At 33.0% G+C, this 15,883-nt stretch overlaps 1 protein-coding gene and 2 long non-coding RNA genes across 8 annotated transcripts in view; 2 read left to right on the forward strand and 1 right to left on the reverse strand.

The window, feature by feature from the left end:
* LOC142238725 (ras-like GTP-binding protein Rho1) overlaps positions 1–11,021 on the reverse strand; it is a 29,101-nt gene extending 18,080 nt beyond the window's left edge. The window contains exons 1-2 of one of the 6 annotated variants that reach the window (XM_075310436.1): positions 10,882–11,021; positions 4,317–4,477 (exon numbers count right to left, since the gene is read on the reverse strand). In XM_075310436.1, coding sequence (XP_075166551.1) covers positions 4,317–4,472 — 156 coding nt within the window. In that variant the 5' untranslated portion in view covers positions 4,473–4,477; positions 10,882–11,021. Of the gene's footprint in view, positions 1–4,316; positions 4,478–4,634; positions 5,187–5,296; positions 5,594–10,716 lie in introns of those variants that run through there. The other 5 variants (XM_075310434.1, XM_075310438.1, XM_075310437.1 and 2 more) reach the window with 5 other exon arrangements.
* A 42-nt stretch (positions 11,022–11,063) lies between these two features.
* On the forward strand, positions 11,064–12,350 carry LOC142238726 (uncharacterized). Its single transcript, XR_012722799.1, has 2 exons — positions 11,064–11,436; positions 11,501–12,350. It is a non-coding gene; the product is annotated as an uncharacterized LOC142238726 (long non-coding RNA).
* Positions 12,351–12,733: 383 nt separating this feature from the next.
* Positions 12,734–13,957, forward strand: LOC142238727 (uncharacterized). Its single transcript, XR_012722800.1, has 2 exons — positions 12,734–13,043; positions 13,108–13,957. It is a non-coding gene; the product is annotated as an uncharacterized LOC142238727 (long non-coding RNA).
* Positions 13,958–15,883: the final 1,926 nt, after the last annotated feature.

Raw genomic sequence — 15,883 nt, forward strand, 5'->3', positions numbered from 1 at the left:
AATTTATTACCTAAATAAGAGTAAAGTTACTATTCACTTTCAAACGGAAGCCATCAATCATTTCTTTGATCTTTCAACTATGAATTGTAATCAGCAACAAAAAGTCGACTATTGAACCTTTCGACTTTTTGATTGTCGGTATTTGAGTTTTTCAATTCACGAAAATTCGACTTTTTACTAATTCGTGGGATCTCTTTGATTTGATTCTGATCATATGACTTACTGCGTAATGTTAGTTAAAATGGTAGGCCGTTCTTGTAGGTTTACTGACTATTCAATCCATTTTGATATCACAGATGGTGACCTTCGAAATGGCAAGGGACCTCCTTCTTTTTATATCTGAGAAAATTGGTCGTTTTACATTGGGGGAAGTTTTGAAACATCCAGAAATTGCCCCACCATTTCTGAGAAGATATAAACAAACCAGCGCAAAAAAAAACTTTTTGGTGTATGGTCGAGCCCATTTATACGAAAGTCAATATGTCTCAATTTTTCGCAGTGCGAGCTGTCACACACCGGCTCAAACAACTGCACTTTTGAGCACTCAAAAAATCGATTTGATCGGTCATCCCCCATGCGGGTCAACGTTTTTCGACACTTGAAAAAGCGATTTTCGACGGTTATTATTTATTTTTGTTCCCTTATACCAAAATTTAAATGGAACCCTAGCAGTTCGATTGAAATTCGCCTATAAATAAGGAATTATCTCACAGACAACCAAGTGTAGGTTAGGTTAGATTAAAGTGGCAGCCCTGTTTAGTTCAAGCTCACTTAGACTGTTCTGTCCATTGTGATGCCGCATTAACAAAACCACCTACCGTTGAATCTGCCCGATTACTTTTTTTTTTTTAACCAACCAGATTGTTCCAAAAATATTAGCTTACTACTAAAGTTGACATTTTTCTGGCCTGCCTTTAATCTAAAGTTATATGCCCCTAAAATTCGCTTACGCCTTACATTGAACGCAGGACAATCAAGCAAGAGGTGTTTAATTGATTCCTTTTCCTCCGCATCATGACAGCTCATGCAGTATTTTACGCTAATAGGTTTTGTAAACTTGCCTATCAGGCAGCTAGCCGTTATTGCATATATCAGAAGTGATATCTGACGTCTTCAAAACACTATCATATCTAATGTGCGGTTTAAGGTTCGATGGGCCCATACTTGGTTGGTGTCGTTGCTACCCTTGCACAGAGATTTATTAAAAAAATTTTCGGTAATGTCAGAAACAGGGGAATTGCTCCGAATTTCTACAAAACTAATTCCTGCGATTCATATTTCATTTGAAAAATTACTTTTACTACGTGATCATTTAGACCATTATGGTCCATTGTGATTCCTCAAAATTACTTTTCACACGTTTTCCATTGTACATAATCAGTATTAACACCTTAACAATTGCGTTTAATCCAATAACGTTTGTCTAGACGTTTCACCCGTTTCACGTTGATGAAGGCGAACCTTCCCCAAATATTAGAAAAAAACGTAAGTTGGTCTAGTTTTTTTTCCAAAACTCCACAAAAATTTCCCCATGACGTAGGGACAACGTACACACCATGATCTGGAGCATGGCGGGGTGGAGGCGGAGGGATTTAACAAGCTACAGAGAAAGACTCATCAACCGGACATATTACAACACAAGACCAAATATTAAGTTATTCAATAATACAAATGTATTAGTTATCGAAATATGCTAAAATTCTGGACTTCACCATTTCAATGCCCACTAGATGATAGATTGAATTAAAATTAATGCACATCTTACGAATAGGCTCCACAGAAGAATAATTCGAACGTTGAAAATCAATGAAAAGAAACTGGTAATTCCTAAATGCCCTAAAAGGGACATTTATCCTAATCCTAGATATCAATTCAGAGCATGGAATATCCCCACAAACTAGCCTATATATCATTATGGAGCTCAACATCGTCCGTCGGCTCCTAAGAGTAGACAAATGAATCAGCCTCAATCAAGAAGTGTAAGGAGGAAGAACAAAATCACTGTTCCAATGAAGATGTCTTAGAGCGAACAACAAGAACTGCTTCTGAACCGATTTAAGTCAAACTAATTACAAAAATTAGTGAAAATTCGGTTTATGAAATAGAAAAATAAACAAAAATAAAATTCTTTTTCGCTAAAAAGAGTCGTAATTTTTCTAAAGCTTCTGTAGATGCAGTGTACAAAATAGTTGAAACAAAATGATTTAATCATTTCACTTGTATGTATAATATTATGACATCATATTATCATAATAAAATACTGTTGAAGTTAATTTTTTTTAACTTTGTTGAACATTGATGGAAGCATTTGAAAAGGGAAGCTAAAGTTATGCTCATGAATGCTTCTTCTATTTAGGAACTCACTTTTTTTTCTTTTTTTCTCCAAATTCATGCAAGAAGTTTCCGATTTCGGTTGAGATTGTTCTACTTCATAAAGTGGAGATAGACATTGTAAAAATCCTTCAACTAAATGTACCCCTTACAAATCAAACCAAACGAGAAAAACATCCCCAAATTTTGGGGAAAACCATAATATGGCAACACTATCCTCAAGCTGGAGATTACGTCCCCAAGCTGGAGATTTCGCCCGGCTGCATATTTCGCTCGGTTTACGGGTGTTAGCAGCATTTTAATAAATCAACAAACAGAAAACACCGTTATTGTCATTCCTAACGAATCATGATCAGGCTTATGGATTATTAAACTAATAAACTATAAACTAATCTTTTAACCCCTTGGAATACCTTTGTTTCAATTTAATTAGATATACGCCCGCCGGTGAGTAGGCAAATTTCAGCTCCAAGTTTGGCCAAACAAACAAAAAACGTTTTTCTCTAACCGCCATTTTCATGAAGCTCCTTTAGTGCTACGTTGCTAACGAAATTTTAAACTGTACTATGGACAAATCTGTCACCTTGTCTATATATTCCATATGCCAGTAAGGAACTTAATTGCTGAAAAATTTTCAGTTAAAGTTGACTGGAGAAAAGAAATTTGAATTTTTTTTCTGTTAACTGGCAGTTAAAGTCTAACGGAGCTACATGAAAATGGCCGTAAATCGTTTAAAACATAAACAGAGAAGGCTTTCGAACTCGGCTATGAAATAGAAGTCCTCCGTCATGGAGCTAATCAGCCAGCATTCATTGATAAGACAAAAATTCGCCAATATAACACAATTTTTGTTCTTTTCAGAGGCCATATAGATGTGGTCGTAGAAAATCCCTTGAATTTACATCACCCTACCACCGCTTCCATCTTCGTTCTGGACAGTTCCTACAAACATTCTATCCACTACAAAATCCCTAATGAAGCCTAATTAAATTTTTGCTACAGATCTATATTGCAAAATTTAGCAAAAACCAAAGACTATTAATAAAGAAGACATGAGATAAGCTTGCTCTTCCTCTTTTTCTTGAAAAAACAGAGATTAATATCATACATGTTCCATGAGACGTTGCAACTTTTTTTCGGTTTCTCTTTTCATTTTGCATTCGTAACAAAACTTAATTCGCTTATTTTAGCAATTTTTTTAACTCATAAACGAACAAAAACACTTTGTGAAACATTTTATTAATAATTTAGTGCAACCGACACAGAAATTTGCGTGAAATGTTGGAGAAAATAGCTAAATAAAATTGTCTGCATCAAACCAGTAAGTTCGGAGCGCTTTTCCAACAAGTATGATATTAATCTCTGTTTTCTAGTACTAACACTATCAAAGCCCATTTCACGTCTTCTTTATTAATAGTCTTTGGCAAAAACACATTCCATGTTTTGAATACCCCGACCCCAGCAACAATCACTTTTTCAAACCTATTTTCTTAATCCTTCTGAATACAACTCTTGGCGAGATTGTAACAAACACTGTATTTTAGATGAAAAGGAGGCCAACAAATTGTGACAAACGGCACAACGAGATCATGGCATACTCTTCATTGGCCCAGAGAAATTTTCAGCAAATATAGACAAAAAAATAACAGACCACAACTAAACGAAACCTCGTCATATGGCGAGTAGGGTACAGCAAAAGAAATATGGAATGAAGAATATGAAGAAAATGACACAGACATACAAAAAAAAAAAAAAAACAAAGAATAAGAAATTGAAATCAAAACAAAGGTAAGGCACGTAGTATATTATTTGACAGAAAACAAAAAATATGGTCAAATATTAGAGGTGGGAAATTAATTGGCGATTATCAGGAAATGACGAAAATTGTGACCATATATAAAATTGAGGTTAGGTTTGGTTTGATTTAATTTAGTGTATTCTGGTGTTTTCGTGTAATTTAAGATCTTCAAAAAAGATAGACTTACCTGTTTGCCATCTACTTCAATGTCAGCCACATAGTTCTCAAAGACAGTGGGCACATAGACTTCAGGGAATTGATCTTTGCTAAAGACAATCAGCAGACATGTCTTACCGCAGGCACCATCGCCAACAATAACCAATTTTTTACGAATCGTCGTCATTGGTTCTGGAGATAAACAAACAAACAAAAAGAAGAAAACATAAATAATTTATAAAACAATAACTTGTTACGGAAGAGAATAGTAGAAAATTAACACCATTTATGGGTCAATGAAAAAAAATGTTTGCAAATTTTAGGTAAGAAAAGAAATCAATGCACCCACTGCTAGAACGGAGTCCCATTTTTAGAACAGGGATAGGTTTTGTATTTTCTCTTCGTTGGGTTGATTAAATAACTTTTTTTTGTCCGTCGCCGTTCACAAATGGAAAAAACACCAAAAATAAAAGCAAGTTCAGGAAACGAACAAAGCCGCTATGGTTTTTAATGTTACACTACACAATTTTATGACACAAATGTGAACTATTTTGCCAATATCAGTTGTTGTTCTTGCATTTATTTTAACAAATCTTCTGCTGCGGCTGATCTTGCTGCCATTGGTGATGATGACGATGGGTTGTCTGAATGGTGGGGATAGTGATGATCATTGTCACTCGTTCTTTTTTTCGATTTTTTAGTTTGACGACGCTCAGTACATAAAGAAAAACATCAGACTACGGTTGTGTCAGTCTGGTTATTGGATTTTCCTAATATTTCACAAAATAATTTCAATTTTTCTAATTTTTTCACATTGCGTTAAACAGAACCGACACCGACCGTCCGACCCACCGATGGAGTGAGCGAGTTGTGGTAAGATGACCACACAAAAATTTGCGTTATAGTGTTTTCCCTTCGCTAAAATTGGGCGATATTGGTGAAATGAAAAGCAAGAGTGTGTTTTCTTTTTTCAACTCAAAGCAATCTTCCCATACATATAATTTTGCTCACATTATTTTTTTCGCCCGAGAGCAATAATAAAACGACAATGACGATGATGGCGACAACGCCAAAAAAATCAGCCAGACGGATGTTGGAAAAATAAAAAATAAAAAAATAATTAAAACTCGTACGTATCACTTTTGTCCCTTAATTATCAACAAGTATTCACCACAAATTGTTCAGTATTTTCGTCTTTTGTGAAGTTATATATTTTTTATTTGTTCTGCTGGTGCTTTCACGTAGTTGAATGAAGCTTTTTTTCTGCGTTCGTTCACTTATTCTGCTTGTTCTTCTTCTTCGTACAATTGAAATTGTTTCTTTTCGTTGTTCATAATCATCACCGACTTCGACGAAGAAGAGAGAGAGAACAGAAATATGAATACGAAAACAGTAAAATTTTTGCTCGACAAATGGTTATAAGGGTACTTTATAGAGATGAGAGATGATGAGAAGACAATTGACAATAAAGCAAAAGTCAAGGTAGAACAAAAAAGAAACAATCAGCTGATTTGCAAAACCTCAATGCATTATCAATTTCATTTGTGTGTAGGGTTGCCATTTTAGTATTTAATATCAAATTTTACTTAACACAAATACGGAAAATTCCAATAAATATTGTCGTCTTATGTGCTTTACAGACTACCAGTTATTCCGGACGGAATGTCGGTGTTTGTAAAGATTCTTAAGCGGACCTTAGACGGTCGGATAAACACTACGACAGAGGTTCGCCTATTTGTTGTGTGTTCGTTCAAGTTTTACCCTCACACTGCACGAACAATTATGATAACCAAAGACAATAAACTCTAGGAAGATAGGAAATTGGCTACTGAGGAGATCAAACCATTTACCGTGTTAGTTTCATACTCGAACCAAACGCGTATACGACAAGTATTGACATAGCATTAAAACGCAAATAAAAATAAATTTAGTGAACGAAATAAATTTCCATAAAGGGGAAAATGTAATTTTTTTGTTGTAGCCTAAAATTTAACATTGTTTCATTAAGAAAATTAAGTTTTTCATTAAAAAAATAAAAACGAAAAATAAATAAAAAAATTACAAACATGTATGGAACTAACATGGTAAATGCAACATTTGGTATGACGCAAGCCAATTTCATATCTTCCTCAAGTTTATTGTCTTTGATGATAACAACATGAAGAAATAAGAATAAGCATAAACACAAACAATGAAGATGGACGAAAAGTTAGGTGTAAAGCCATTTGTTTTAGTAAAAATGGAAGAAACAATAAAAATTCCAAGCTGAATTAGCGATCCCTCATTAATTTCATTGCAGAAATGCTTGTTTTAATTATGAAAATAAATTTGTTTTTGCTAATATTTTGCGAACATCCCCTTACACGTGAAGATTTGTGCCTCCCAACCGGAAAAAATCAAAGTTGTTTTGATTTTATCCCAACACGTCCCCGCAACACGCGAACATGGCCTTATACTAGAGGATTTGTCGACGCAACGTGTTGTGTCGTAGGGTTTATCCGACCGTATAAGGTGCCCTTTACAGTGTGTCGGATCGATACGACTTGTCGGCGATGACTAAATAATCGGTAAATGTGTTATCGATCCCATACACATGCAGCAGTATCGATTATGCCTTCGGACTTAACTTATAATGTGCACAATATATGGGATATGTTCGACATGAGCACTGTCGTCCGGAATAACTGTAAAGCGCATTACTTTCAACTATTATGCATTAGAAAAATATTTTGCAATACTGCGCCGTCCAGACCATAGGTTTATCCGGACGACACTATAAGTTATGGCCACACTATATGTTATGCTCGAAGACATAATCGATACTGCTGCTTATTAATGTGATCGATCGCATTTATCGATTATGTCATCGCCGACAATTCCTAGCGATTGGCCACACTGTAAATTTCTTTACAAACACAGACATTCCGTCCGGATAAACTTTTAGGCTGGACGGCGCATAAGATACAGAACCAAACTCTTGGGAAAGTTACACCTCCATATTCGAAAAGTCATAATAAATTTTAGTTTATTTCAAAATTGAAGCATTATAATGGGTTTTAAGACATCTTTGTACTGGAAAGCTTTAACGAACAAACAGAAAACACACTTTTATCCAAAATATGAAAACAATCACAGAAAAAAATCGTACATTTTTAATATGTAAATACTAGGGCTGTCATTCGGTATAAATCCCGTCCCAAAATCCCGGTATTTTCGGAACGGGATACATCGCGATACCGGGATTTTTTTTTTAACAATCTAAATTTGTTAAATTTGCAGCCTTTGAGGATTTTTATGAATAAACCCAACAACCACAAGGATGAGTATTTTTCACATGTAACACCATATCAATTTGATAGTGAATTCCATATTCAACATTAATTCAAATGGCCTAGAAAATTGCTTGCCTACAACAAATTATCCAATTGGTTTGAAGCATTAAAATGAAATTTAGGTTGAAAAGTTGTTGCTAATATGTTGAGAAATTGTTGCTAACGTGTTGAATTCTACTGTTGATAGTGAATTCCATATTCAACATTAATTCAAATGGCCTAGAAAATTGCTTGCCTACAACAAATTTTCCAATAGGTTTGAAGCATTAAATTGAAATTTAGTTTGAAAAGTTGTTGCTAATATGTTGAGAAATTGTTGCTAACGTGTTGAATTCTACTGTTGAGGGTAATGTCTGTTTTTTGTTAAGAACGCGATTTTCACAACAATTTCTCAAATTGAATTTTAAGGAAATTCTTAGAAAAAATGTTTGAAAACGTATTGAATATAAGCATTTCTCCAATGCTTGTGTTTATTGGGAAATTGGTATCTTAATTCAGTATAAACGACTCTTAGACCAGTGTCGACGGTGAGAGATGTTTTTCATCTGCAATAAGATAATATCGCGTATATCTGATGAAACTTTGAAATCCTTGATATTTTTAAGAGGTTACTAAAACCATGAAATAAAAAAGGAAAATCCTTAAACTCTTTTGCTGAGTACTTAAGCAATATGAAGTAGCTTTTTAATGTATTAGTTTTTGTTAAGTAGCAATTTGAAATTGCTTTTTAATTTACTCTTAATTTTATGTTGGTACGTTTTTTGTTAATAAAATTGAATTAAACCAAATTTTCTCTATCTCCTACAATTTTTTGATGCTGTGAATTGTTATTACTCAGAATATATGAAGAATCCCTAATATTTCGTCATCTTGAAAAAAATCTCGGGATCCCGAATTCCGGTATTCAATATTTTTAAATCCCGAATTCCGGGATTTAAAAAAATCGACCCCGAATGACAGCCCTAGTAAATACATAGCTCTAATAACAATAAAATATTTATTGCTGCAGTTATTTTTGAAATTTTACAACATGTATGTCTTGTTCTTCTAAACTGTACGAAACTCATCAGTCACTCGAACTAATTTCGTTTCTGAAAAATGGGTATTTTTACTTTTTGTTGTGGAAATTCATTAAAAATAAAAATATGCTTTAACTTGACACATATTGTATACGTTCGACACATATTTCGTAAAATATAGAAATTTCGTTCAATAACCATTGATATACAAAGGTATTTCCGGCTTTCGGCCAAAGACCTCTTTAAGAAGATTTCGTGTGAAGGGAGTACTAAGTCATGAGGTGAGTCAAAACATATTAGTTGTGTTCATTTGCTTTCCTCGTTGTAAAAGTAGTTGTCGGTCAAAATATTTGGCTTCGACCTAAGCCGAATATTTTACCGAGATTACAGCGCAATTGAAAATTGAAACTCTTCTGTCCTCCCCCACTTGTTTGCAGTAGAAAATCATTAAAATTCAAGTTAATAGTCGCAATCATGCCAATGTTCGAGCCTAAATAAGACCTTCTTCCAGAAATAGTAGATGAGGAGGTCTATAACAATCATTCAATATAAAGCGTCTTCAAAATATTAATTTATAATTCTAAAGGATATCATCCCTTGATACCTTATCTCGTGCGAAAGCTCTCGTTCGTATTGTAACAGAAAGGAAATCAATTTTTGGTTCTTTTATTTCGAAAGGTATGTCGCTTCATATTTTTCAGTCGAGGAGTCAAATTGTGTGATGAAAAAATTAAAAAAATATATATTAAAAATTTAAATTAACTCTGTGCATAATCAATTTATACCCATATAATTGAAATGAACTTTCAAAAATAAGAAAAATCCAAATTGATTCGCATCCGAGTGACTCATTTTCTTTCGAATGGGGTCTTCTAAAAAACGGGAACAGAGCATTAGCTTCTAAAACTCAAATACTGGTCACTATTTTATGAAACATCTATTATATCAAGTTATAGGCCTGGGTTAGGTTAGGTACATATGTGTTTATTATGCGTCCTTTAGAGCCAAACCCAATTTTAGACACATGGAATGGAGACCCTAGATGGCCAGATACCCAAATGGATGGATGGGTCAGCATGACAATGATCAATTACATATCTAAGAATTTGACCTACTTGCCCACAAAACGAGGAGTACGAATGTTACCTAGATGAAGAGTGAATAGTGATCAAAATAAAAAAGTCTATTCTAAAGATAGTATTTAGAATTAATCATGTAGATCAATTTTAAATATATGCTGTAATCAAATTTAAATGGATGCATTTATGATATATCATAACATAGAGCAAATGGTAAGTAAAATATCACAAATTTCAATTAAATTATATGAAAAGCTCAAGTAGACTGTGAGTCTGATTTCCTTATTGGGCCTATATCAAAAGATATGACCCATCGAACAAGGAATGTGTCTTTTGGACCCTAAAGTTATTCACGTTCGAAATGCTCCTAACTAGAAACAAAAGCGTATATCTGGATAAAGCTAAACTTTGTTTTAAGGCAGCAGAATTTATTTTGTTGTGTCCATCAACGATATTTTCGATACGACCAAATCGAATGGCAAACTACGGTGGAAAGTATAGTAGATAAATTTCCTACAGGAACGTTTTTAAAAATTCCACAACCAACAAGTGGACTGGTAAAATGGAATTTTTTCAGTTTTCATCGAGTTCAAACAAAAAGAATGAAAGTACCAAATTAATCAACTCTGTCTTTGCCCTTCCTTTTACACTCCCCACACCTCACAACCCTTATTGTGTAAAACCGTATACATTCCACCTTAATCATCATCACACACCACAATCATATATCGTCTGTTCATTTCTTGCTTTATTTCATTTTCTTATTAACACAAACACACAAGCAAGCATGGAGAAAAAAACTTTTATATACACACACATTCACATTCATCATCGTCATGATCGTAATTCATTTTTTTTATGAAATTAATTTCGTCAAAAATTTCCAGCCGTAAAACAATTGATTATAAATTCCTGAATTTCTTTTCTTTACCAAAATTTGCATTCACTTTTTCTTATACATTTAGCAAGTTATTTTTTTAACATGTCTTCGTCGTACATACATTTTTTAAATTTGTTTTAATTTCTTTAGAAATGAATGCGTTCCTTGTATTTCAACCAATCACTCTTTTTGCACTCCTTTTGTTGTTAACTAGATGTTTTGGCTTAGTTCTGATCTTTAGACACTTTAAAATGATTAAAAAGCAATGATTTATCTTTAAATTTACTTGTAAAATATATTTATTTCACTTGACTCCAAAAAATTTCTTCTCGCAGCAGCCTACTTGAAAATTATGATGACAACGCCTTGACGTCCGATGTTATACGAAGAGTACGGCAATTCGTTTTTCTTCTAGACAGTGCTGCCGTACTTCACATTTAAGGTGAAGTGTGGGATTTATCTTGTTTGTTTTGATATGCTTGCAAAAGAAAAATGAATAAACCCAATAAACACAGGATGAGCGTTTTTCAAATGCAAAAACTTTTCAGTTTGAGGGTAAATATAATTTTCAACATAAATTCAACTTGACTTGATATAGCTCATCTTCAATACATCTTCAAATTGTTTGCGAATTACTTCCAATTTCCCAAAATGTTGACGAAATCTTTGAAAAGGTGTTGAAGATAATATGAGAAAACTTTGACAAAACACTACCCTAAAATGCAACGAAAAAACCATGTGGTTTTCAATACTTATTTGTGCAACGAAGTTCGTGGTCAATTGCAAGAAATAAAAAAAATGGAAAATTTTAGACAAATAACCAAATAGTTTATAAAAATAGGTAAGTGAAAATAAAAAATGAAATAAAACTTTAAGGAAGTCACTAAATGTATATCTATTTGCAGAAAACTAAAATTATGGATTCTACGTTCTTGAAAACATTAAAAAGCTGACCAATGAAAAAATGGTGGACAATTAACTGGAACTGCTTCAAATAGTTTATAATAATTGGTACGTCAATATGAAAAATTAAATCAACACTTTAAAGAAGTCACTAAATTTAAATCTCTTTGCATCTTTCGATGCCACATTCTTGCAAACAATTAGAAGCTGACCAATGAAAAATGAGTGGCTTATCGACAAGAAAAAGTTTCCAGAAACATTACAAGTGCAACCAATTAAAATTGTTAAAAACAACAAATTGTTGAAATCAACAACAATGTGCATCACATCGTCAGTTTAATTCATATGCTATTATCAGTTTAAAATGGATATATTGTGACTTCCTTCTGTTGGAAATCAATTCTAACACGCGGTCCAGTACGTTCCTAATTTCAAATTGCCCGCATGTTAATAAAAGGAAGGAACCAAAAGGAAGGAAATCGAATTATCAATGCAAAAGTGTTTACTAATAATGTTTAAGATATTTAAAGTTTTGTTGTTTGTTTTTTTTTCTTTGTTCTTATTTGTTGATATGTTTAATAAGATTATTATTTATCAATTGGTATTGTAGTGTATTATGTAGTGTAGTGTACTATTATATATTTTATTTTGATGAAAATGAATAAATTCTACAAAATTTATAGAATTTTGGCTTTGACTTTCAATTTGAAGTGGGGATATCATTCATACAAATTTAGGTTGAAAAGTATTTGCAACGATGTTAATGTTGAATTTGACTCGCATCGAAAATTGTTTGACAAATTATTGAGTAGCGATGCATTTCAATTTGAGGATAACACTTGAGATATTATTGCTAATGTGTTGAATTTTACTGTTGAGGGTAATGTCTGTTTTTTGTTGAGAACGCGATTTTCTCAACAATTTCTCAACTTGAATATTACCCTAATCCTTTGAGAAAATGTTTGAAAAATTGTTGAAATTTAGCATTTTTCAAACGTTTGTGTTTATTGGGAAAATATGTTGTTATATATACATAAATTTGTAGTCATAAGTGCTAAACTTTATAGTCATACAACTTCAAATAAAATATGGTCGGAAACTATCCATGATTGCATCTAAAATACGAATTTTAATGACTAGTTTAAAATCAAATATTTTCTATTCAAACATACAGCAGATCTGGTAACTACAATATGAAACCTTTACCCAATAAACACAGGATGAGCGTTTTTCAAATGCAAAAACTTTTCAGTTTGAGGGTAAATATAATTTTCAACATAAATTCAACTTGACTTGATATAGCTCATCTTCAATACATCTTCAAATTGTTTGCGAATTACTTCCAATTTCCCAAAATGTTGACGAAATCTTTGAAAAGGTGTTGAAGATAATATGAGAAAACTTTGACAAAACACTACCCTAAAATGCAACGAAAAAACCATGTGGTTTTCAATACTTATTTGTGCAACGAAGTTCGTGGTCAATTGCAAGAAATAAAAAAAATGGAAAATTTTAGACAAATAACCAAATAGTTTATAAAAATAGGTAAGTGAAAATAAAAAATGAAATAAAACTTTAAGGAAGTCACTAAATGTATATCTATTTGCAGAAAACTAAAATTATGGATTCTACGTTCTTGAAAACATTAAAAAGCTGACCAATGAAAAAATGGTGGACAATTAACTGGAACTGCTTCAAATAGTTTATAATAATTGGTACGTCAATATGAAAAATTAAATCAACACTTTAAAGAAGTCACTAAATTTAAATCTCTTTGCATCTTTCGATGCCACATTCTTGCAAACAATTAGAAGCTGACCAATGAAAAATGAGTGGCTTATCGACAAGAAAAAGTTTCCAGAAACATTACAAGTGCAACCAATTAAAATTGTTAAAAACAACAAATTGTTGAAATCAACAACAATGTGCATCACATCGTCAGTTTAATTCATATGCTATTATCAGTTTAAAATGGATATATTGTGACTTCCTTCTGTTGGAAATCAATTCTAACACGCGGTCCAGTACGTTCCTAATTTCAAATTGCCCGCATGTTAATAAAAGGAAGGAACCAAAAGGAAGGAAATCGAATTATCAATGCAAAAGTGTTTACTAATAATGTTTAAGATATTTAAAGTTTTGTTGTTTGTTTTTTTTTCTTTGTTCTTATTTGTTGATATGTTTAATAAGATTATTATTTATCAATTGGTATTGTAGTGTATTATGTAGTGTAGTGTACTATTATATATTTTATTTTGATGAAAATGAATAAATTCTACAAAATTTATAGAATTTTGGCTTTGACTTTCAATTTGAAGTGGGGATATCATTCATACAAATTTAGGTTGAAAAGTATTTGCAACGATGTTAATGTTGAATTTGACTCGCATCGAAAATTGTTTGACAAATTATTGAGTAGCGATGCATTTCAATTTGAGGATAACACTTGAGATATTATTGCTAATGTGTTGAATTTTACTGTTGAGGGTAATGTCTGTTTTTTGTTGAGAACGCGATTTTCTCAACAATTTCTCAACTTGAATATTACCCTAATCCTTTGAGAAAATGTTTGAAAAATTGTTGAAATTTAGCATTTTTCAAACGTTTGTGTTTATTGGGTATAGATTTGCTACTGTCTCGACCTAAATTGGAACGCACCTACGGACGGTATGAAAGAAACTTTATACATACGTTGGGTTTGTTCCCGCACCCATTTGTAACAAAAACTTCTCCACATATCAATTATCTTTTATTGTGTGACCCGAGAATGAAGCCAACCACTTTTTGCCAGTCGACGCCGCCGCTGAATATGTCGAGTCATCCCGACTCAAATTTAGCCGCCAATTAATCAAAAATATCGATTTAAATCAGAAAAATTTATTAATAATTGTGGTTTTTTTGCCAAAATTTTGAAACTTCCACCCACTATCAACAATTTCAAACTGCTATAACATATTTGCAAAAATTTAGCTCAGAAAATTTTAGCGAAATGTAAATTCGATTGTAAGATTGGTTGTACAACTAATCTCATTATCATTCGAATAACTTCAAATTGGTTTTATAATGAATAATTGTCCGCCGCCAAATGGTCAAATTGACATCGGCTTAGCCGTTGGCAGGGAAACAGCTAGTGTCTGTGAAACAGATGATTCTAGATATTGAATAACATAAGGGCTGTTTATGTTCTTTTAGCACTGGATATGCTAAGCCGTTAAGGACTAAAAGAAAACAGAGTACTCGTTTATCCAGGACATCTCCAAAAATATACAACACTGTCATCAGCTGTTTAAATACAATCACAAAAAAGGTGTGAAATCTTGCATTTTTAATGTAGGTTAGGTTAGGTTAGTTTAGGTGGCAGCCCGAAGTATCAGGCTCACTTAGACTATTCAGTCCATTGTGATACCACATCGGTGAACTTCTCTCTTATCACTGAGTGCTGCCCGATTCCATGTTAAGGCCGGTACTATGTTCATTCTTGCGAAAAATTTTTATGGAAACCATTATTTCGCACATAGAAAGCGGCGTTTTTTTAGGTAGCTTGGAGCGCTATTTTACAGGGAGCGATATTGGATTAAGTTGGTGGTTGTTGCTTGTTTTTACAAAATAACATTTTATTTTTCCATGGGCAATTGATCTGCTATTCCTTTAATCCTTTGTATAGTTTCGGAACAAAAATAGGGTCCGTGTTTGATTTATAAACCCGCACAAATAGTTTTTAATAAATAAATTATTTCTTAATTCACATTGCAAATGGTGCCGTGCTATAAACGTCAGTTTTTCAACACGAAAAAAACAAAGTATCACAAATGGAAAAAATTTCGCAAATTTTTCGCATTGTTTGGTTTTGTATGGAAACCGAAAACCGAACAGAGTACCGGCCTTTAAGCTCAATGACAAGGGACCTCCTTTTTATAGCCGCCCTACCAACATTTTTTGAATTTGGGGGCGCTTCAGAGAATCCTCACTACGTCGAAAACAGTCGTATACGATATCCAAAACTCCTCGGAAAAGCGCCGTCACTATTGACAAGTTGTACCACGCCAAGTAACTACAAAAAAGTATCGCATGAGTGTAATTATTAGGAGCCCTTCTGGATACATTTAGAAGGACGCCAATAAGAGCCCCTTCAAACAATCAGACAAAGTGCATTTTAAGATAGTTGTAAAAGAATCATTGTGGTCAAGTACAACACGATTGTTTAGATGTTTATTAATTTTATGAAACATTTATAAATTCTCATAAATATAACATTTATACGGCTATCACATCACATTTAACACATTTTTATGCATTAAGGCCGGTACTCTGTTCGGTTTTCGCGTTGAAACTCCATACAAAACCAAAAAATGCGAAAAATTTGCGAAATTTTTTCCATTTGTGAT

This window comes from Haematobia irritans, chromosome 5 (genome assembly GCF_050003625.1).
Source record: "Haematobia irritans isolate KBUSLIRL chromosome 5, ASM5000362v1, whole genome shotgun sequence".
Taxonomy (NCBI): domain Eukaryota; kingdom Metazoa; phylum Arthropoda; class Insecta; order Diptera; family Muscidae; genus Haematobia; species Haematobia irritans.